Source organism: Rhinolophus hipposideros (assembly GCF_964194185.1).
Source record: "Rhinolophus hipposideros genome assembly, chromosome: 19".
Taxonomy (NCBI): domain Eukaryota; kingdom Metazoa; phylum Chordata; class Mammalia; order Chiroptera; family Rhinolophidae; genus Rhinolophus; species Rhinolophus hipposideros.
The window spans coordinates 35060822-35082763 of record NC_138065.1 but is presented as its reverse complement, the minus strand read 5'-3'; the positions used below and the strand labels follow the sequence as shown (position 1 = coordinate 35082763).

The 21942-nt window shown below is 35.0% G+C and overlaps 1 protein-coding gene across 2 annotated transcripts in view; it reads right to left on the bottom strand.

Moving 5' to 3' along the window:
- SYT14 (synaptotagmin 14) overlaps positions 1–21942 on the bottom strand; it is a 181926-nt gene that overhangs the window by 117975 nt on the left and 42009 nt on the right. For both annotated transcript variants that reach the window (XM_081026789.1, XM_081026790.1), the window contains exon 3: positions 4784–4948. In XM_081026789.1, coding sequence (XP_080882915.1) covers positions 4784–4948 — 165 coding nt within the window. The remainder of the gene's footprint in view (positions 1–4783; positions 4949–21942) is intronic.

Sequence of the window (21942 nt, the reverse complement as noted above, 5' to 3'; positions counted from 1 at the left end):
CAGGAACTAGTGATATTACAGTTCAGCTATATGAAAGTATAATCTATGGGTCAAATAATTTTTAAAATGATTTTTAGAACTTACGTTTAGTACTGACTACAATCTAGAACACTTGAGAGGTATTTGGTTTCTTTGGGTAGCAGCATGCTTCTTAAGGAAAACAAATCAAAACAAAATTAAAAACTCTGTACTGCTACTTGTGAAGTATTTATTACTAACATGCATTTTACTGTTATTTTCTGAATAGAAATAATAGGTGAACTATTCTATTTAATTTATTTATTTCTGCTACTTCAAGTAATCAGACTACCAAAACTAAATCTAGGCTACCAAACACCACTGCAGATCCCAAAATCCAAGGATGCTTACAAAATCCAGGTCCCTTACATAAAATGGCATAGTATTTGTCTATAACCTATGCTTTAAATCATCTCTAGATTACTTATAGTACCTAATACAATGTAAATGCTATGTAAATAGTTGTTATACTGTATTGTTTAGGGAATGATGACAAGAAAAAAAAGTGTGTATGTTCAGTGCAATCACCATAGACCTAACTACATACATAGCACATATTAGTGAGAACTTTTTAAAGTTCTCAATTTTATATATTGTTTTTATAAATTTTTTTTAAAAAAAATTTTGTTCCATGGTTGGTTGAATCCACAGATATGAAATCCACAGATACTAAGGGCTGACTATATTCCCAAAAGCTGGCGTTCCTTTTCCGTTCAGGCTCATTCATCCTGAATCAGCCTGTATTATATCATTTAAAAGCATTTATATAATTGATAGATAGCAGATTCCCTACTACACATAAAGTCACGTGGCAGAACTGAAAAAGTCTCCCTCATTTCTACTGCTACTCAGATTTTTTTATTTTATGAGACTCTAAATTTACAGAAAAATTCCACATGCATGTTTTACAAACAAAAGCCAGTGCACTTTTGGCCTTGTGAGCAGATCAGCAATAAGTGGAAATGATTGCGGTATTACCAGAAGTAAGTACTAAGAGTATGAAGCAATTCTGCAACCAAAACCAAGTAACTTTTGGCTACTTGTTTTGTAAATTGTCAAAAATATTGTGGTTGAAAACTATAAATAACTTAGTTGGACTCTTAATTCTACACAGAGAATTCACAACTAATTATAGATTGTTCATGTCTACTCATTGTAAACACAGAACAGTCATAAAATTCTGAATGTATGGCTAAATGAACAGACACATATCTGGGAAAGACTTAATCAACACTGTACAAAGGACTTAGGGGTTAGTTACACAAATGTGGAATTTTAAAATGCAACTATAGCACACGAATAAAAGCCAACTTAACCATGCATACTAACTACTACAGCACACCATGGGTTTTCTGGTTGTAAAATAAATGAACATTAAGAAAAATCGGGGCCGCTGAAAAATTGGCCAAATAAGGCAGGGACCAAGGGCGATATTGAACTTAAAGAGTTGTACAAATAACATACATGCTTTTGTAATGATTGTGAGGGGAAAAAAAAGAATGACTTTAAAAACATCTCCCAGTAAGAGAATTCAAGAAAGTCTTATAACAGATATACAGGCATGTATAGGAAAGTTCAGAAATGTGGATGGTGTTTTCCTAATTAAAAAAAAAAAAAAAAAAATCTAAGAAAAATTTTCTCACTCAAACCCATATTAGGAGACCTCACCTTTTTCTGGTATTATCTTAGAATATTTTTCATCTTTACTCTTTGCTGTTCCTTTCTTGGCAGAAATGGCTTCATTTTTCTTTCTTTTTATGTCTCCTTTTACTTTGTAGCATTTTGTTTGATTTATTTGTTCTTTGATTCTTCCACGTAACTCATCTTTAGAATTAGTTGATGGTGCTGGATGTACGTCTTCTTTCATAACAGATTTCTGTATCATACGTCTATTGCTTGATAAAATACCTTTTGGAGAACATTCATTTCCTGAATACTCATTCCCTTTGGATCCTTTACTTTTCATATGTTTTTCAGCTTTGTTTAAATGCTTTTCTTTCATTTCTGGATACATTACCTCCTTTAAATCATTCTTACCATTACTGGAAATTCCTAACCCAATTTTTTTATAACTGTCAGTATGTCCAAGTTCTTGAGAAGCAGATCCTGTCTTTGCATTCTGCTTGATAGCGGATATCCTGCCATCCCTCCCATGGTCTTTCAAAGAAGAATCACCAGCATTATTGGTCTCTTGATATTTTGATAGAGTCTGTTGCCTATCACTATTATGTTTAAATACTCTTTCCTCATTTAGTCCAGGATCTTGCTTTTGTGAAACTGAAGTATTACAATTTCTTTGATCTGTTCTGTGCTGTAAATTGGATTGTGTGTTCTGACAACTAATGTTTTGGGAGACTTCCGGTAACATGGCATTTTCTGGTTGAGAAGTATCTACTTCTTCTGCGGCTGCTGACCTTTCCTCTTCTGGGCGAAAGCCATTTATCATACTTGATACCTGTTCAGCAACTGAGTCAGTCAAAGCATAGCTGACTTCCCCAACAGCAGTGGTCAAATCTTCTACAGCATTACTGATTGTGTTCACCACAGAGGACACTGAAGGCAGATTCCGCTGAAAAGTTCTGAAAAATGCCATTTTCTATTTCCTTGTCCCTAAAAGGTGCAATAATTACATTTTCTCTTCTAAAATGACCACTTTGGAATCTGAATTTAACATTTACTTAAATGTTGCTACTCATGAGCTCAGTATTAGTATTTCACCTGGTGGCTTTTTAAATCTTTCTGTAAATGTATTATGTATTGAAAGAAACATGTTGAAGCAAAGACTCTTCCGAAAAAGAAAAAAATCAAACCACGTGGTTTAAATGTAATGACATTTTTTTCCACTCTATAGCTATCATAACAGCAGCAAGACAATATTTTCCCCTCAAATATTATTGGTTTTTAATTCTATACCTGCAAGAAGAAGTATAAAAAGGATTTTTATTATATACTTTTAGTTCATTTATTAGTAGCTTATGTAGGGGAACTACTCTATCTTATTAACAAACTGCCAATATCATTTCAAATTAAGAAAAATATTAAGGGGAAAACATCTAAACAATTGTGCATAGAGGACGAACGGGGAGGAAGGAGGGTAAACATTTGCTCAGTAGCTATGATATACAATGCACTGTGATTTAAAATTTTTATTTTATTTGATCTTACAATAACTCTAGGAGGTAAATATTATTATTCCTATTTAATAAGTGAAAGAAAAACAAGGCTCAGAAAAAATGAAGAAGGTGCGCAAGACCTTTCCATTGGTCCTCAAGGTCAAAACTATTTTTATAATAATAGTAAGATGTTTAACTTTTTCACTTTCATTTGCTCACAATGAAAGTAAAAAAGTTACATGAGGCTATATGACAAATTAATGCAGAAACAGATATGAGCATCCAGCTGTTTTTCTGCTATGCCAGTCATTAAAGATATTTTCCAAAAATGTAAAACAATGTCACTCTTCTCACCAAACATTTTTTGTTTTAACAAATATTTTTAATTAAAAAATGTTATTTATACTAACATGTAATAGGCTTGATTTTTTTTTTTTACAAATACATTGATAAAAATATTTTTTAAACTCCTGTTTTAACTTCTAATATGCTACATGTCAATAAATACAACTCACATAAACATCAGCTCTTTGGGAATCCTCCATAATTTTTAAGAATATAAAGGGGTCATTAGACCAAAGAAACACCAGAAATGCTGAATTATTGGAGGCTGCCCAAAGAGATCTCTTTAACAGTTCATTCTATACAAATGATCGAAAAGCAGGGCTTAAGTATGAGAAACACAAACTTAATCAAATCGAAACCACATCAAGTACTATAGTTCCCTAATGCAAGTCACAGATGTAATTCAGTAACAAACAGACTTTTTTTTATCAATGAGGCTACCACTTTTTAAGTTATCAGTAGTAAGAGAAAAACATCTCTCCAACATATGTACATAGACAAGAAATGCAAAGTTTCTCTGCTATAGCTCCTCAAAATTCTACTAAATTAACACCTTCCTTTTGTAATTGTCAACCTGCTCCTGCTATCATTTATATAAACCAGTCTTTGGAAATAGCAAATAAAGAACTCATAAAATTAAAAAAAAATAAACTCCATGGAAGACTTTTCCATAAGAAAATGAACAATATTATAACCATCATCTTTCCTGGTATCAAGTAATAGTGAGGGATATAATGCCTATGGCATCACGGAAGGGAGAGGAACGCTAATTGTTATAACCAGACTTTATACACTAAGCTACTAAAGAAAACCACCTGCTCCAAACAATAAAATGATCTATCAGCTGAGAATTCAACAGTAGGTTAGGAAAAAAAAAGGGTTAATACTTTCAAAAGCCTTCCATGGACATGGGGAAAAAGCTCTCTAGAGAGTTATTGGGACAATGGATTTAAGCTATATAAAGCAGTAAGATACTTCCCTCTTCTTAAATCACATCTACTCATAATCTAAAAAGCAAATCTTACATATGAAAAACAAAAATGTTATGATAGTATACAATTAATCTTTATGCAATATATTAGTAACTTGTGGGCAACAGAAAGATAATTGAACATAATTTACTTAGTAGATCTTTTAGTCTCACAGAATCGTGGCTCAAAAGTTAGTTTATAGTATGTCTATATTATAAAAAGTTAGTTTATAGTATAGTATTGGATAAAAAACAATCTTTTTATCATGTATTAAAACAAAATAATAGGGTAGCACAGATATAAAGAACAAACAAGAGAAGCAATAATGATACTTACAAATTTTATCTTGTGAATTCTTCCTTGTACTGTATCCTGAACCAAGATCTGGAAACCCGCCAACATTTTCAAAACAGAACTTCTTATTAATATAGAGAAAAAGTAGCAGCATCAAGATAATAAACACCCCAACAGCTGACAAAAATCCAAATGCCTCTGGAGATACTAGAGAAAAAAAAGTCACAGCTGTAAGTATTTATTCTTCTTTAAGCTACAAATAAGAAGGAAACCCCCATAGAAATGTTAGATTACTGCCTTATTTGAATTATATTTTTAAACTGTCATAGTTCACAAGAGTTTTGTTTATAAGAAAAACAAACTGCACCGTTTAAAGAGTTGTTCAATTCATTCAACAGCAATTTAATGAAATCTTCTAAAAGTTTCCCTATACATTATGTTGGAACAACCGTAAAAGACAGGAGTTTACAAAATAGGCAGTTACCTGTTTTGTTAATTGAAGGACATTACAAAAATTTTAACACAAGAATTAGAAAATATTATGTTCCATGCATAGGTATATTGCTTAATCAAATTTGTGAGAATGTATATTATTATTATTTCTAAAAGTTTCAATGTCCTTTTTATTGAATAAACTTTGGGCTTCTTAACCTGGCATTCAAAGCTCCAGTCTCTTTTTAATATCACAATCCAACCAAATGGTTCCACTCATTGCTTCAGAATCAGCTATATGTATTACCACACACCTTGTTTTTGTTCATCCTCTTCCCATTGCCTAGACTGACCAAGTCTCCTTTCTATCACACCCCTCATCCACTCAACCAACCGATATTTTTGGAGCAGCAGCCATACACCAGGTATCATCATATACACACTTCCAGTCTTCCCCGAACAGTCTGGGGAAGGCAGTTACAACATGGCTTAATAAGAGCTACAACTAGGGAAGAACAGGGACTGTGAGACCTATAGAAACACTTAATCCAGTGTTGAAAGATCAAGTAAGCTTTCCTGAAAGTTATGGTCTCTATGATTATATGCTAAAAATTAGTAAAAATTAGCCAACTTGACACCATTCCAGGCAGAAGAAACAGCATGTGCAACGGTCCAGAGACAGATATTCCAGAAACTCAATGAAATTTTGTTATGATGAACTACCAGATTCTCAAGAGTGTTCTCAAGAGAATCTGGTATCAAGAGACTGCATGAAATCACTCATGGAGATCTTGTAGAGTGAGAAGAGACAAAATCTTCTCCAACTTCTCCACTCCTCAGCAATCTCTCTTTCCTTTCAACATTTGCATTACTTATCACTACACTGGTCATTTGGAGTTAACAGGAACTAAATTTTGTATTCCCCAGTGCCTTATATATACTGTGTTTCCCTGAAAATAAGACCTATCCAGAACATCAGCTCTAATGAATCTTTTGGAGCAAAAATTAATATAAGACCTGATTTTATTTTAATATAAGACCTGGTCTTATGTAACGTAAGACCGGGTCATAATATAATATAATATAATATAATATAATATAATATAATATAATATAATATCGGGTCTTATATTAATTTTTGCTCCAAATGATGCATTAGAGCTGATAGTCTAGCTAGGTCTTATTTTCGGGGAAACACGGTAATACTCAAGTATTAGTTGGGAATGAATCCTAAGCCTCAAATACCCTGTGTAACCTACTGTTTCTTCCTCCACTGCTCAAGCAGCAACTAAGATGTCATCTCCTCCAAGATTCTTTCTTTAATCAGAAGAGCCATGGCAATTAGCATCTAACTCATTTGTTTAAAATGAAGTCACCAACCAGTCAATGATGAGTGCTTTAATCTCCTAGTGTTTCACTACTTGCGAAAGCCAGGCATCCCTAGCTTTGTCGTAGATATGCTACCACGTATCTATTCAATTCAAAGTTGGGTCAATAGTATTGTGGTAGAGGATGGAGCAGAGTGACACTGTAAGGCACAGGCAATGAGCGTGAGGGGGGGAGGTGGCAGGAATGGTACAAGTGCTATCCGAACATCAGGCTGGTGTTGAGGAATAGTTCCTGCTACTAGAACCAAGAAGTTAACGCCCAAGTGTTAGCACTGCCCATCTCATTCTTAGGCTGAAGAACAGTCAGGAAAGAGAATAAAATTTTAATAAAACGATCTCAGGTATATGGCATAAACACAGTGGTATGTATCAAACTAGAAGGATGAGGTAAAAATGAAAACAGAAGAATTATCATCAGGATTTCTAAAGTTAGAAAGGTCAAAAGCAGAATAGAATCTGGTATGAAGAGGCGAAATGCTCAATGTATTTTATGAAGAACCAAAATGCTCAATATACTTATATTCAATATTACACTGTAAATAAAAAATATGTATAGTTCTCCTTTTAGCCCAGGCCCAAAACACTCAGAAATTTGATGCCTTAAGACAACACACAGTGTTAGATAGTATGCACCCTGAGAATCTCCCATTTCTCAGAAAACTAAATGAGACGGAAAACATAGTTCACCTAAGAAAGCTAGTTATTGCTAATAAAACAAACACGTACAGCATATATTATGTGCTATTCACTGTTTTAAGCACTTTACATATGTTAATCCTTTTAATGTTCACAAGTATACTATTATTATCCCCATTATAAATTGTGAAGATATTAAACAATGTGCCCCGCTAGTAAGGGACAGGATTCAAAACGCTGTCTGCTCCAGAATCTGTGTTCTTACCTATTGCTCATACTGCTTCTCCTTCTCTCCTTCTCTTCTTGCCTCTGTCTGTCCTGTACCTCAATCCTTATTTTTGTGATCCTCTTTCATCTCCCTCCCTCCCATTTTAATCTAGGGGGAAAGATCAACTACAAACAAGTATTATATAATATGGTAAGTACTATAATACAGGTATGAATATAATGTATTACTGGAACACAAAGAAGAATACTACCTGGGGAAGTTACAAACACTTCAGAAAGGAGATGACCCTTGAGTAGGGCATGAAAACTTAATAACCACTGAGAGGGCAGGTGAAACAGCATGGTCAAAGACACAGAAACAACGTGCATGCACCCTGTAAGCACTAATGACCAGCAGCCATGGCTGTCTTACCTCTGTATTCTCAAAGCACCTAGCACAATGGCACATAGCTGACATTATATAAACATTTGGAAATGAATGAATATGTGTTCGGAAAAGACCAAGAACACACCAGAGGAGCTGTGAATGGAGATGAAAGCAAGGTCCAAAATGTCAAGGAAACTTGAATGCCATCCTAAAGATTTTGTGCTTGTTGAACTATTTTTAAAAAAACAACTAGAAAACTGGAATACAGTACGGAGTAGATGGTGGCAAAATATGAGTTCTTAAATCAAGCAGTTAACGGTGGTGGCAGAAAGAGGGGTGAATCCTAGTCTTTGTTCAAAGAAAATTGACAATAAGCTAATGGTCAAGGAAAATTGACAATAACCTAATTAAACAGATGTAGAGGATGTCGATGAAAAAAAGTTTAAGATAATTCTAAAGTGTCTGGCTTGAGTGAATGGCAATACCATTAACCAAAATGAAAGAATAGAAGAAAGGCATGTGGTTTAGGGCATGGAGGCTGAGAGGGAAGTGGAAGGAGAGAGGTAGACAATGAGTCTGCCATGTTACATTAGAAAAGCCAGCAGAATATTTCAGTGTGGATGCCTAGTAAAGAGAGGGAAATACGTATGAGTACAGAGCTATGGTGAAAGTCAAGTTAGTTATAAAAGATGGGAGTTCTCCCTTTGGCTTATCCTATTCCATGTGAAAGATTTCAGTGACTAAATACAAACCAAACTGGCAAATGAGAGGTGCTAGGCTTTATTAATGGTAAATCTCTTACTTAACAAATTTTTAGATAAATATATACTGTGACTTTGGACAAACTAAAAAAAAAATCTTTTCTCACTAGGAAAAGGTCAAAGATGCCTAATGTAAACGAAGTACTCACACAACTCCCTTCGCATCCAATACCTGACTAAATGCCCCTTTTCTACGTTCATTGAAAATATTTTATGTATTTAAAATTTTAAAACAGTAATATGGTTGTAGACAAAAAATGAACATATTTTCTAATAAAAAGTACTAAAAAGCTTCAGATTTGTTTTTCATCTTTATCTCAGTATTAAAACAATATTTATTATTTTATTATTTTGTTTATTTATTTATTTATTTATTTATTTATTTATTTATTTATTTATTTTTAAAGGCGGGCACAGCTCACAGTGGTCCAGGTGGGGATTGAACTGGCAACACTGAGCACCACGCTCAAACCAACTGAGCTAACGGACCACTCCAATATTTATTATTTTAAATGACACGATACCAGAAGTTAGCTAGTTAATAGTTTTAAGTATAGAAGCATTTGATAAATCCCACTTGTACATAAAACTGCAATGGAAATAAACTGAAATTAAACTAAAGACATGAATGCTATAACATCATAAACAAACAAAATTATACTAACTTAGATCTCACTAATATAGAATATATTTTCATCCAAGATACGAATGGAATTTACCCCTAAAATCTTATTTATACTATGAATCTGCTTATAAAGCCATTCTACATAAGCATTTCTCCGATTATGGTTAATTTACCTACACATAAACCTACTTTTTTGAAACATTCTAGATCATCCATGGCAAGCAAGTAAATGCTATTTAAAAATGCATATTACCTCTTCAGGAGAACCTTCACAATCTCTATTTAACAGCACACAGCTACAACCTCAATACAATCCAATTGTACCGCTATGGGTATTCAAGCTCAGAATAAGTAGAATTTTCCAGATCTTAACATTATTATTTAGTGATAGAATCTTGATTTGAATGCAGCACACTGACTCCTGAGCCAAAAATGTTAAACAGTAATCCTTACTGCTTCCTATTTGCCAGACACTGTTATACACTGTTATAATCTCTTCCATTTTAAACTTTAATGCGCAAAACAACTTTATGATAGTTAAGTACTATATATTATCTTAGTCTTTAACTGAGGCCCAGAGAATAATAACTTGTCTAAGGTCACAAATCTAGGATATGATAGAACCTGATTTTGAACCCAGACATTCTGACTCCAGAGCCCATGGTCTTAAACACCAATATCGCTTCCTCATTTGCCAACCTGCAATATAGAAAAGAAGGCAAAGCTATGTGATCAAAGTAATATAACTTACTACATATAATATGAGAAACTATTTTATAGTTTAGCTTTTACACGTTAAAAGACAGCAAGTAAATTCAGCTTTCTCAAAATAAATATATAAATTATAATACTGGAATCCTAATTTTTTTTTCTATTCGAGATACTCTTCAAAATAATCTAAAGTTAATTTTAGCACTATGCTTAGAAACCAAAATCAATGGTACATCCTTATAAAATATGCCATGTTTGAAAAGTTAATGAAATAAATAAAGGTTTAAAAACTAAAAGTATTCTATAGAACATTAGTTGATTTTCATTAGTAACGCTCGATAAAAATGTAGGTAAGGTTTCTGTGAGCAACATGATCCTCTATATAAAGAATCTAAAGACAGTACTGCAAAGAAAAAAAGGTATAATATCTCACTAAAATAATAACAAAAAGTTTAGCTTAATGATTATTTATGTTATGTATACTTAACTGGCTTCAGTAGTTATCTTTACTATATATTTAGAAATGAATATACATATTTAAAAAACTAAACTTGTAGAAAATATCATTTTTATCAAAATTCAACCTTCAATAACAGTAAAATTCATTTTAATTTCTACAGATAAATTGGTCATGGAAAGAAAATGACAAAATTATAGTCTTACAAAATAAAGGCAAGAGCAAATCCATTTTGACTTCAAAGTATTGCATAATCCACCTTAATTCTATTTTGCATTTTGCCACAAAAGAACATTTTCTATATAAAATTTATGAGGAAAATATTAGGGTATACATAAAAATAAGAAAAATATTTTTTGTACAATATTCTTCTCTAAATAAAATTTATCTGTATCGAAACAAATTATAAATTTTACAAAACTATTCCATTATATTTTAAATGTAAATTTAAACAAAAAGTATCTATGCTTCTTATAATTCTTTAAAAAAGAAGAATAGAAGGAAACAACTTACAATTTACATTATAAAGTCTGTATTGCTGACTTGTTCTGCTGGACATGAAACATGAATCCTCTAACTACATGACATGGGGACTTTAATAATTTATTTAATAGATGCAATTCTATCTCTTGAACAAAATGTGAACTATATAAGAAGCTCAACTTTCATTTTAAAAGGAACACTTGCTTTCTATTTAATAGCCCTAAATATTTTTTCTGATATTCCAATCAGAAAAACTCCACAATTTGTTTTGCTCTGCTTTGGACATAAAATAGAGAATTTACCAGTATTTCCAAGAAACAATGTAGAAAAATAAAAGATTATTTTAATATGTTTAAATATTCTTTTGTAACATCTCAGTTACTTCCATAAATAAAACGTCCCCTGAATTTTTACATTATGATATAAATTACACAAAGCTGGAAAGACATAATCAAAGAAATGAATATAGTAATATATAACTATTAACTCGATTTTATTTTTTAAAAATCAGTAAAAAAAAACAACAACAACAGAAAAAAAAGCATTTATTCAGAAGTGATATAATTCCCTATTGAGTAGCTTAAAGAGACAACAGAGGGAAAGGCACAGATGGCAGCAGTGATGCAGGACATTGCCTAGGATCTTAGAAATAAAACTGCCCTTTGGGAAAAAGTTACCTGAGGAAGCTAGTAAGATAAATGCTATCCAACTTGTTTCAAACGTTAAACCAAGTTGAACTGATATGTCTTATAAGTATGATGTAATAAATTGAAATTTCATTCAAATATTATTAACAGCAACAAAAAATTCTAAATCAATCTTGATTTTATTTTTTTGCTACTGAGGTGTAGTATTTTAGATATTACCCCTTATCAGATATACGGTTTGCAAATATTTTCTCCCATTCCATAGGTTGCCTTTCATTCTGTTGACTGTTTATTTTGCTGTGCAGAAGCTTTTTAGTTTAATGCAATCCCACTTGTCTATATTTGCTCTCATTACCTGTGCTTTTGGTGTCATACTGAAGAAAAATCATTCCCCAGACCAATGTCAAACTTCTTCCCTGTTTTCTTCTAGCAGTTTTATGGTTTCATGTCCTACATGTAAGCCTTAAATCGATAATGAGTTGATTCTTGTATAAGGGCCCCAGTTCATTTTTCTGTACATAGATATCCAGTTTTCTCAATACCATTACTGAAGATACTATCCTTCCTCATTATGTGTTCTTGGAACCTTTGCTGAAGAACAGTTGACCACAGATGTACATGGATCTATTTCTGGGCTATTTTTTCCATTGGTCTAATAATGCCTCCCCTTTTTTAATGCCAGTACCATACTGTTTTGATTACTGTAGCTTTATAATATAGTTTGAAATTAGTTAGTATGATGCTTCCATCTTTGTTGTTCTAGCTCAAAATTTCTTTGGCTATTTGGGGTTTTTTGCGGCTCCATAGATATTTTAGGATTCTTTTTTTCTACTTCTGTAAAAAATGCCACTGGGATTTTGATAGGGATGACACTAAATGCATAGGTCACTTTGGGTAGTATGGACATTTTAACACTAATTCTTTTAATCCATGAACACAGTATGTCTTTCCATTTATCTGTGCCTTCTTTAATTTTCGTTCATCAATAATAACCTGTTTTCAGTGTACATGTCTTTTATCTCTTTGGTTAAGTTTATTCCTAATTATTTTATTTGTTTAGTTGTGATTATGAATAGGATTGTTTTCTTAATTTCTTTTTTGATAGTTCTTTATTTGTGATAAAAACATGACCAATTTTTGTATGTTGATTTTGTATACCACAACTTGACTTACTTTATTAGTTTTAAGAGGTTTTTTTTGTTGATGGTGAGTCTTTACGGTTTTCTATGTATATGATCATGATCATGTCATCGAAAAATACAGATAATTTTACTTCTTCCTAATTTGAACACTAATTATCTCTTTTTTCTTGTCTAATTGTTCTGGCTAGGGCTTCCAGTACTATGTTGAAAAGAAGTGATGAAACTGAGAATCCTGCCCCTGTACCTTATACTAGATCTTAGAAGAAAAGCTTTCAGTTTTCCCCCATTGATTATAATCTTAGCTGTGGATTGTATATATATGTGTGTGTATATATATACACACACATATATATGTGTGTATATGTGTGTGTGTGTGTGTGTGTGTGTGTGTGTGTGTATATATATATATATATATATATATATATATATATATATAAAGCCTTTATTGTGGTAAATCCCTTCTATACCTATTTTGTTGAGTTTTAATCATGAATGAATACAGACTTTGTTAATGCTTTCGCTGCATCTGTTGAGTTTGAAACCATCATGTGGTTTCTTTCTCTCATTTTGTTAGTGTATCGTACCACACAGATTGATTTGTGTACGTTAAACCATTCTTGTATCCCAGGGATAAATCCCACTTGCTGATGGTGCAGGGTCCTTTTAAAGTGCTGTTGAGTTCAGTTTGCTAGTATTTTAGTGATAATTTTTTTGCATCTATATTCCTTAAAGATATTGGTCTATAGTTTTATTTTCTTGAAGTGTCTGTGTCAAGGGGTATCATGGGGATGCTGGTTTCACAAAACAAGTTTTGTGAGAAGTATTCAGTCTTCTTTTACTTTTTGGAAGACTTTAAGAAAGATTGGTATTAATACTTGTAGAATTTTTGGTAGAATTCACCCATGAACTCATCTGGTCTTGGGTTTTCTTTGTTGGGATATTTTTGATTCAAACTCCTTTTATTATTTGTCTGTTCAGGCTCTCTAGTTCTTCTTGATTCAGTATTCATACATTGTATGTTTCCAGGAATTGAACCATGTTTCTAGGTTATACAGTTTGTTGGTGTATAATTATTCATAATAGTATTAACAGTCTGAGGCTCTGTGGTAATGTCTCCTCTTTCGTTTCTGATATTATTTGTCTTCTGTCTTTTCTTATTATAGCTAAGGATTGGCCAATTTTGTTTATCTTTTCAAAAAACAATTGTTAGCTTTATTATTCCTACTTATCTATTGTTTTATTCTCAATTTTTGCACAAATCTCTATTTCCTTTATTCTGCTAAATTTGGGTTGGATCTTCTTTTTCCAGTTCCTTGAGTTGTGAAATTAGGTTGTTTATTTGAGATCCATCTGCTTTTTTAATGTCGTCATTTATCATTTATAAACATCCCTCTTAGCTGCATTTGCTGTAACCTGTAAGTTTCAGTATGTTGTGTTTTGTTTTCCTTTGTTTCAAGATACTTTTAAAATATATTTTTTTTGTTTAATTGGGGAATATTAGGGAACTGTGTTTTTCCAGGGCCCATCAGTTCCAAGTCGTGGTTCTTTCAATCCAGTTATGGAGGGCGCAGCTCACAGGCCCATGTGTGAATCGAACCGGCAATCCTGTTGTTAAGAGCTCACACTCTAACCAACTGAGCCATCCAACTGCCCCCTAAAATGTCTTTTTGATTTCCTATTTGACCCAAAGGTTGTTCATGAGTGTGTTGTTTAGTCTATGTATTTGTGAATTTCCCCGTTTTCTTCCTGTTACTGATTTCTGGCTTTATTTCATTGTGGCCAGAAAGGATTTTTTTTTTAATTAATTTTATTGGGGTGACAATTGTTAGTAAAATTACATAGATTTCAGGTGTACAATTCTGTATTACATCGTCTATAAATCCCATTGTGTGTTCACCACCCAGAGTCAGTTCTCCTTCCATCACCATATATTTGATCCCCTTTACCCTCATCACCCACCCCCCACCCCCTTACCCTCTGGTAACCACTAAATTATTGTCTGTGTCTATGAGTTTTTGTTTCTCATTTGTTTGTATTGTTCTTTTTGGTTTATATACCACATATCAGTGAAATCATAGGGTTCTCTGCTTTTTCTGTCTGACTTGTTTCACTTAGCATTATTCTCTCGAGATCCATCCATGTTGTCACAAATGTTCCTATATCATCTTTCCTTAACGCTGAATAGTATTCCATTGTGTATATGTACCACAACTTCTTTATCCATTCATCTATCGAAGGACATTTTGGTTGTTTCCATGTCTTGGCCACCGTAAACAAAGCTGCAATGAACAATGGCGTACACGTGTCTCTATAGAGAAATGCTTTTATATTTTTGGGGTAGATACCCAGGAGAGCGATTGCTGGGTCATATGGTAATTCTATTCGTAATTTCTTGAGGAACCTCCACACTGCCTTCCATAGCGGCTGCACCAGTCTGCATTCCCACCAACAGTGTATGAGAGTTCCTTTTTCTCCACAGCCTCTCCAACACTTGTTACTATTTGTTTTGTTGATGAAAGCCATTCTGACTGGGGTGAGGTGATATCTCATTGTGGTTTTCATTTGCATTTCTCTGATGATTAGCGATGTTGAGCATTTTTTCATATGTCTATTTGCCATTTGTATATCCTCTTTGGAGAAATGTCTCTTCAGGTCCTCTGTCCATTTTTCAATTGGGTTGTTTGTTTTTTTGTTGTTGAGTTTCATGAGTTCCTTGTATATTTTGGATATTAGCCCCTTATCAGAGGAACTGTTTGCGAAAATCTTCTCCCATTCAGTTGGTTGCCTCATTATTTTGTCAATAGTTTCTTTTGCTGTGCAGAAGCTTTTCAGTTTCATATAATCCCATTTGTTTATTTTAGTTTTTACTTCCATTGCCTTTGGAGTCAAATTCATAAAATGCTCTTTGAACCCAAGGTCCATAAGTTTAGTACCTATGTTTTCTTCAATGCAGTTTATTGTGTCAGGTCTTATGCTTAAGTCTTTGATCCATTTTGAATCAATTTTGGTACATGGTGACAGATAGCAGTCCAGTTTCATTCTTTTGCACGTAGCTATCCAATTCTGCCAGCACCATTTATTGAAGAGGCTGTCTTTCCTCCATTGTATGTTTTTAGCTTCTTTGTCAAAAATTATCTGTCCATATTTATGTGGTTTTATTTCTGGGTTATCAATTCTATTCCATTGGTCTATGTGTCTGTTTTTCCGCCAATACCAAGCTGTTTTGATTATTGTAGCCCTGTAGTACAAGCTAAAGTCAGGGAGTGTGATACCTCCAGTATTGTTCTTTTTTTTTAATATTGCTTTGGATATTCGGGGTCTTTTGTGGTTCCAAACAAATCTGATGATTTTTTGTTCTATTTCTTTAAAAAATGCCATTGGGATTTTAATGGGGATTGCATTAAATCTGTATATGGCTTTGAGTAATATGGCCATTTTAACTATGTTGATTCTTCCAATCCATGAGCACGGAATGTCTTTCCATTTCTTTGTGTCTTCTTCAATTTCTTTCAAAAATGTCTTATAGTTTTCAGCATATAAATCCTTCACATCCTTGGTTAAGTTTATTCCTAGGTATTTTATTCTTTTTGCTGCAATTGCAAAAGGAATTGTTTATTCTATCTCTTTTTCTGAGATTTCATTGTTGGTATATAGGAAAGCAATGGACTTTTGTACGTTGATTTTGTAGCCAGCAACTTTACTATATTCATTGATTGTTTCTAATAGCTTTTTGGTGGAGTCTTTAGGGTTTTCTATATATAGCATCATGTCATCTGCAAAGAGTGACAATTTAACTTCTTCATTCCCAATTTGGATGCCTTTTATTTCTTTCTCTTGCCTGATAGCTCTGGCGAGGACTTCCAACACTATGTTGAAAAGCAGAGGTGATAGGGGACAACCTTGTCGTGTTCCTGATCGTAGAGCAAAAGGCTTCAGCTTTTCACCATTAATTATGAGATTAGCTGAGGGCTTGTCGTATATGGCCTTTATTATGTTGAGGTATTTTCCTTCTATACCAATTTTACTAAGTGTTTTAATCATAAATGGATGTTGTATCTTATCAAATGCTTTTTCTGCATCAATTGATAGAATCATATGATTTTTGTCCTTTATTTTGTTTATGTGATGTATCACATTGATGGATTTGCGAATGTTGAACCATCCTTGTGCCCCGGGGATGAACCCCACTTGGTCGTGATGAATAATCTTTTTAATGCATTGTTGCATTCGATTTGCTAGAATTTTGTTTAGGATTTTAGCATCTGTATTCATCAGGGATATAGGTCTGTAGTTTTCTTTTTTGTGTTGTCCTTACCAGGTTTTGGTATCAGGGTAATGTTGGCCTCATAAAATGAGTTAGGGAGTACTGACTCTTCTTCAATTTTTTGGAAGAGTTTGAGCAGGATTGGTATTAGATCCTCTTTGAAGGTTTGGTAGAATTCACTGGTGAAGCCATCTGGTCCAGGACTTTTGATTTTGGGAAGGTTTTTGATGACTGATTCAATTTCGTCACTGGTGATCGGCCTGTTAAGATTTTCCAGTTCTTCATGATTCAGCCTTGGAAGGCTATATGTTTCTAAGAACTTGTCCATTTCTTCTAAGTTATTAAATTTGGTGGCATATAGTCCTTCATAGTATTCTTGGATAATCCTTTGTATTTCTGTGGTGTCCGTGATAACTTCCCCTTTTTCATTTCTGATTTTGTTAATTAGTGTCTTCTCTCTTTTTATCTTAGTGAGTCTAGCCAAGGGTTTGTCGATTTTGTTAATCTTTTCAAAGAACCAGCTTTTTGTCACATTAATTTTTTCTATTGTCTTTTTGTTCTCTATTTCATTTAGTTCTGCTCTGATTTTTGTTATTTCCTTTCTTCTGCTGACCTTGGGTTTCGCGTGTTCTTCTTTTTCTAGTTTTTTAAGGTGTAACATGAGGTTATTTATTTGGGATTTTTCTTGTTTCTTGAGATAGGCCTGTAATGATATAAATTTCCCTCTTAAAACTGCTTTCGCGGCATCCCAAAAATTTTGGTAGGATGTATTTTCATTGTCATTTGTTTCTATGTATCTTTTGAGCTCTCCTCTAATTTCTTCTTTGACCCAGTCGTTCTTTAAAAGTATGTTGTTTAATCTCCATGTATTTGTGTTTTTTCCTGCTTTCTTTTTGCAGTTGATATCCAATTTCAAAGCTTTGTGATCAGAGAATATGCTTGGTATGATTTCAATCTTCTTAAATTTGCTGAGGCTGATTTTGTGTCCCAATATATGGTCTATCCTTGAGAATGTTCCATGTACACTAGAAAAGAATGTACAGTCTGATGTTTTAGGATGAAGTGCTCTATATATGTCAATTATGTCCAATTCATCTAATGTGTCATTTAGGGCTGCGATTTCGTTATTTATCTTCTGTTTGGATGATCTATCCATAGCTGTCAATGATGTATTTAAGTCCCCTAGTATAATTGTGTTTTGGTCAATTTCTCCCTTTAGTTCTGTTAGTAGTTGCTTGGTATATTTCGGTGCTCCCTGATTGGGGGCATAAATATTGATGACTGTTATGTCTTCTTGTTGTATAGTCCCCTTTACCATTATGAAATGTCCATCTTTGTCTCTTGTTATCTTTTTCACCCTGAAGTCTGTTTCATCGGAAATCATTATGGCTACACCTGATTTTTTCTGGGTACCATTTGCTTGAAGTGTCAATTTCCACCCTTTCACTTTGAGTCTATGCTTGTCCTTGTAGCTGAGATGTGTCTCTTGTAGGCAGCATATGGTTGGGTTTAGGTTTTTGATCCAATCTGCTACTCTGTGTCTCTTTATTGGTGAGTTCAGTCCATTTACATTTAGGGTGATTATTGATATGTGAGGATTTCCTGTCATTCTGTCTTTAGTTTTCTGGTAAGGCTGTGTCTCCATTGTTTCTTTGCCTTTTTGTTGTTGTCTGTTATTTCTGTGTGGTAGTATTCTATGATGTTTCCCTCTGTTTCTTCTTTTATTACAGTATATATTTCAGATTTGGATGTTTTTTGAGTGGTTACCCTTGAGTTTATGTAAAAGAAAGTTTGATATTTAGAGTATTCCAGTTTCTTCAGTACGCTTACTTTCTCTATTCCCATATTCCAGTTCAGGCCTTTACGCTCCCCATTTTTATGTTTCGGTTGCCACAAGTTGTCCCTGTTGATGGTGGTCTAATAGCCTCCTTTAGTATTTCTTGTAGTGCAGGTCGTGTATTAGAAAATTCCCTCAGCTTCTGGATGTCTGGAAAGGTCTTTATTCCTCCTTCATATCTAAAGGAGATCTTTGCTGGATATATTATTCTTGGCTCATGATTTCTCTCTTTCAATAGTTTGAATATTTGGTTCCATTCCCTCCTAGCTTGTAGAGTTTCTGCTGAAAAATCTGATGATAATCTAATGGGCTTTCCTTTGTAAGTTACCGTCTTCTTTTCCCTGGCTGCCTTGAGGATTCTTTCTTTATCATTGATTTTAGACAGCTTCAATACAATGTGCCTTGGTGAAGGCCTGTTGGGATTGAGGTAATTAGGTGTTCTATTTGCTTCTTGGATTCGAGGATCCAGTTCTGTCCACAAGTTTGGGAAGTTCTCATCGACGATTTGTTTGGATATATTCTCTGTTCCCTTCCCTCTTTCTTCTCCTTCTGGTATACCCATTATTCTTATATTGCTCTTTCTGATGGAGTCAGAAAGTTCTTGTAGAGTTCTTTCATTTCTTTTAAGTCTCAAGTCTCTTTCTTCTTCCCTCTGTGTAAATTCCAGGTTCCTATCTTCGATGTCACTGATTCTTTCCTCCATCTGGTCAACTCTACTACCTAAGCTGGATATTTTATTGTTAATTTCTTCTATTGAGTTCTTAATCTCCAGAAATTCTATTTGGTTCTTTTTCAAGATTTCAATCTCTTTTGTAAAATGCTCATGGTGTTCTTTGATTGTGTTTCTGAGTTCATTAAACTGTCTTTCTGTGTTTTCTTGCATCTCGTTCAGTTTTTTCAGAATTGCGATCTTGAATTCTCTGTCATTTAAATCACAAAGGTCCATATCTCTAAGTTCCTTTTCTGGAGACTTTTCACTTTCTTTCTGAGCTATCTTGTTGCCTTGGTTATTCATGGCAATCACTGATTTACTATTTCTCTTCCTAGACATCTACAGGAGTGTCTTCTGCAACAGGTTGACAGGTATGCGAAGAGCTTTTGGAGTTCCAAAGCTCTTTCTGCACCAGATTCAGAGCCCGTTTGTTTCAGCAGTTCTGTTTACTCCTGCAGGGATCCGCCCAGATAGGTGGGGCCAGGGGCGGGGTGAGTTGTGAGAGGTGGCCCAGAGCAATGGCGGCGATCACCACCACAGCCAGTCCTGCTTCCACAGCTCCCTCCCCTTTGCCGGAACTAGTTGAGCTGCGAATCTGTGTCTGTGGTCCACAGTTCTCAGAGCAGCAAATATTCTGTCCTTTGATCCGACACTGCTACTTTATCGCTTCTAGCACCGGCCAGGTGGGGGCGGGGCGAGCTCTGGGAGGGTAGGGAGGGGGCGGCTAGTCTCCGTGCCTAAGGCTTCCGTTCTCCGCTTGGCAGTGAGGGCTTAAACCACCGATTTCAGCCCTCTTCCCTCAGTCTTTGCTCCGAGGTCTGCCGTGAGTGAGCGTTGGGTTCAGCGGTTTTGTATGCTGCCCCCTCAGCCCTGAGGCCGCAAGCGGAGCCCTAGCAGTCCGAGTCCTTCCCTCTCCCGCAGCTGCGGAAGATCCGGGCGCAGCGGGCTCCGAGCACTGAGCTAGGTCTGTGTCCTGCGCCCGCGCGGCTCCGTCTCCGCATTTCTCCTCTCCCTCCTCCCCCGCTCGCGCGATTCACCCACCTGGAGGTGAATTCAGTAGTCGGCCTCTTCGTCTTGCCTGTCTGCTGTGCAAGGAGTCCTTTGTGGAGTTATTGTTGTCCAATTCGTTGTAAATTCCAGGGGAGCGTTACAGAGGCTCACCTCACGCCGCCATTTTTTTTTTTTCCAGAAAGGATTTTTGATATTTCAATTTTATTAAATTTGTTAAGACTTGTTTTGTGACCTAACATGTGATCTATCCTGGAAAACGTTCTGCATGTGCTTAAGAACATGAATTATTCTGCTGTTGGGTGTAACATTCTGTATATGTCCTTATTGTATTGCTATCAATTTCTGACTTTAGATCTGTCAATATTTAATTTATATATTTCGGTGCTCTGATATTGGGGGTATATATATTTATAATGATTATTTCTTTCTGTTGAATTGGCCCTTTTATCACTATGTAACAAAATTTTTGTCAAGAGACAGTTTTTTATTTAAAGTCTATTCTGCCTAAAGTAAATATAGCCCTTCCTGCTTTCTTCTGGTTTTCTGCTGGTTTCTACAGCAGATTTAAAAGTGACAAACTCCCTTGAGTTTTGTTTGTCTGGGAAAGACTTTATCCTGGCTTCATTTCAGGCATAGGATTATTGGTTGACAGGTTTTTCTTTCAGCTTTTGTAATATATCATCTCACTCTCCCCAGGCCTACAAGTTTCTTCTGAGAAATATGCTGATAGTTCTTTGGAGATTCCCTTGTATGAGACAAGTTGCTTTTCTCTTGCTGCTTTCGAAATTCTTTGTCCTTGACTTTTGACCATTTGATAATAATGTGTGTCAATACACTGTTCTTGGCATTGATCCTGTATGGGAACATTTAAGCTTCATGAATCTGGATGCCCATTTCCCTTCTCAGATTTAAGAAGTTCTTAGTCACTATTTCTTTAAGTAAGGTTTCTGTCCTCTCCCCCAACCACCTCTTCCATATGGCACTCCAATAATGCATATATTAGTTCCCGTGATGGTGTCCCATAAATCCCATAGGCTTTCTTCATTATTTTTCATTCTTTTTTTTGGGGGGGGGGTCGTTTTTCTCTTCTGACTGGATAATTTAAAATGCAACTTGGGTCCTTCCGCTGTCCTTCTCCGCAGTGTGGGGAAGGGGGAAGCTGTGTCCAAGGATCTCTCTTGGCACCAGGGCATGCACATGAGTTCAGTGGTGGCACCAGTGGCCAGAGCATGGGTGTGCCAGCCACATGCACAGCAATGCCAGTACCTGAGGTACAGACACAGGCAGATCAGTGTCTGGGTACCCAGTGTGTCTGCAGCACCCAGTGTCTGGGTACATGTGGAATGGCTATGGAACCAGGACCTGGGGCATGAACACAGTGGCACCAGGATAGCGGGTGACGGGGATGATGACAACTCCAGCCTGGAAGTGAGGAGAGACAAAGAGATGGCTCCAGACCCCATGTGGGGGTGCTGCAGTGGCTGTATTCCTAAAGTGAGG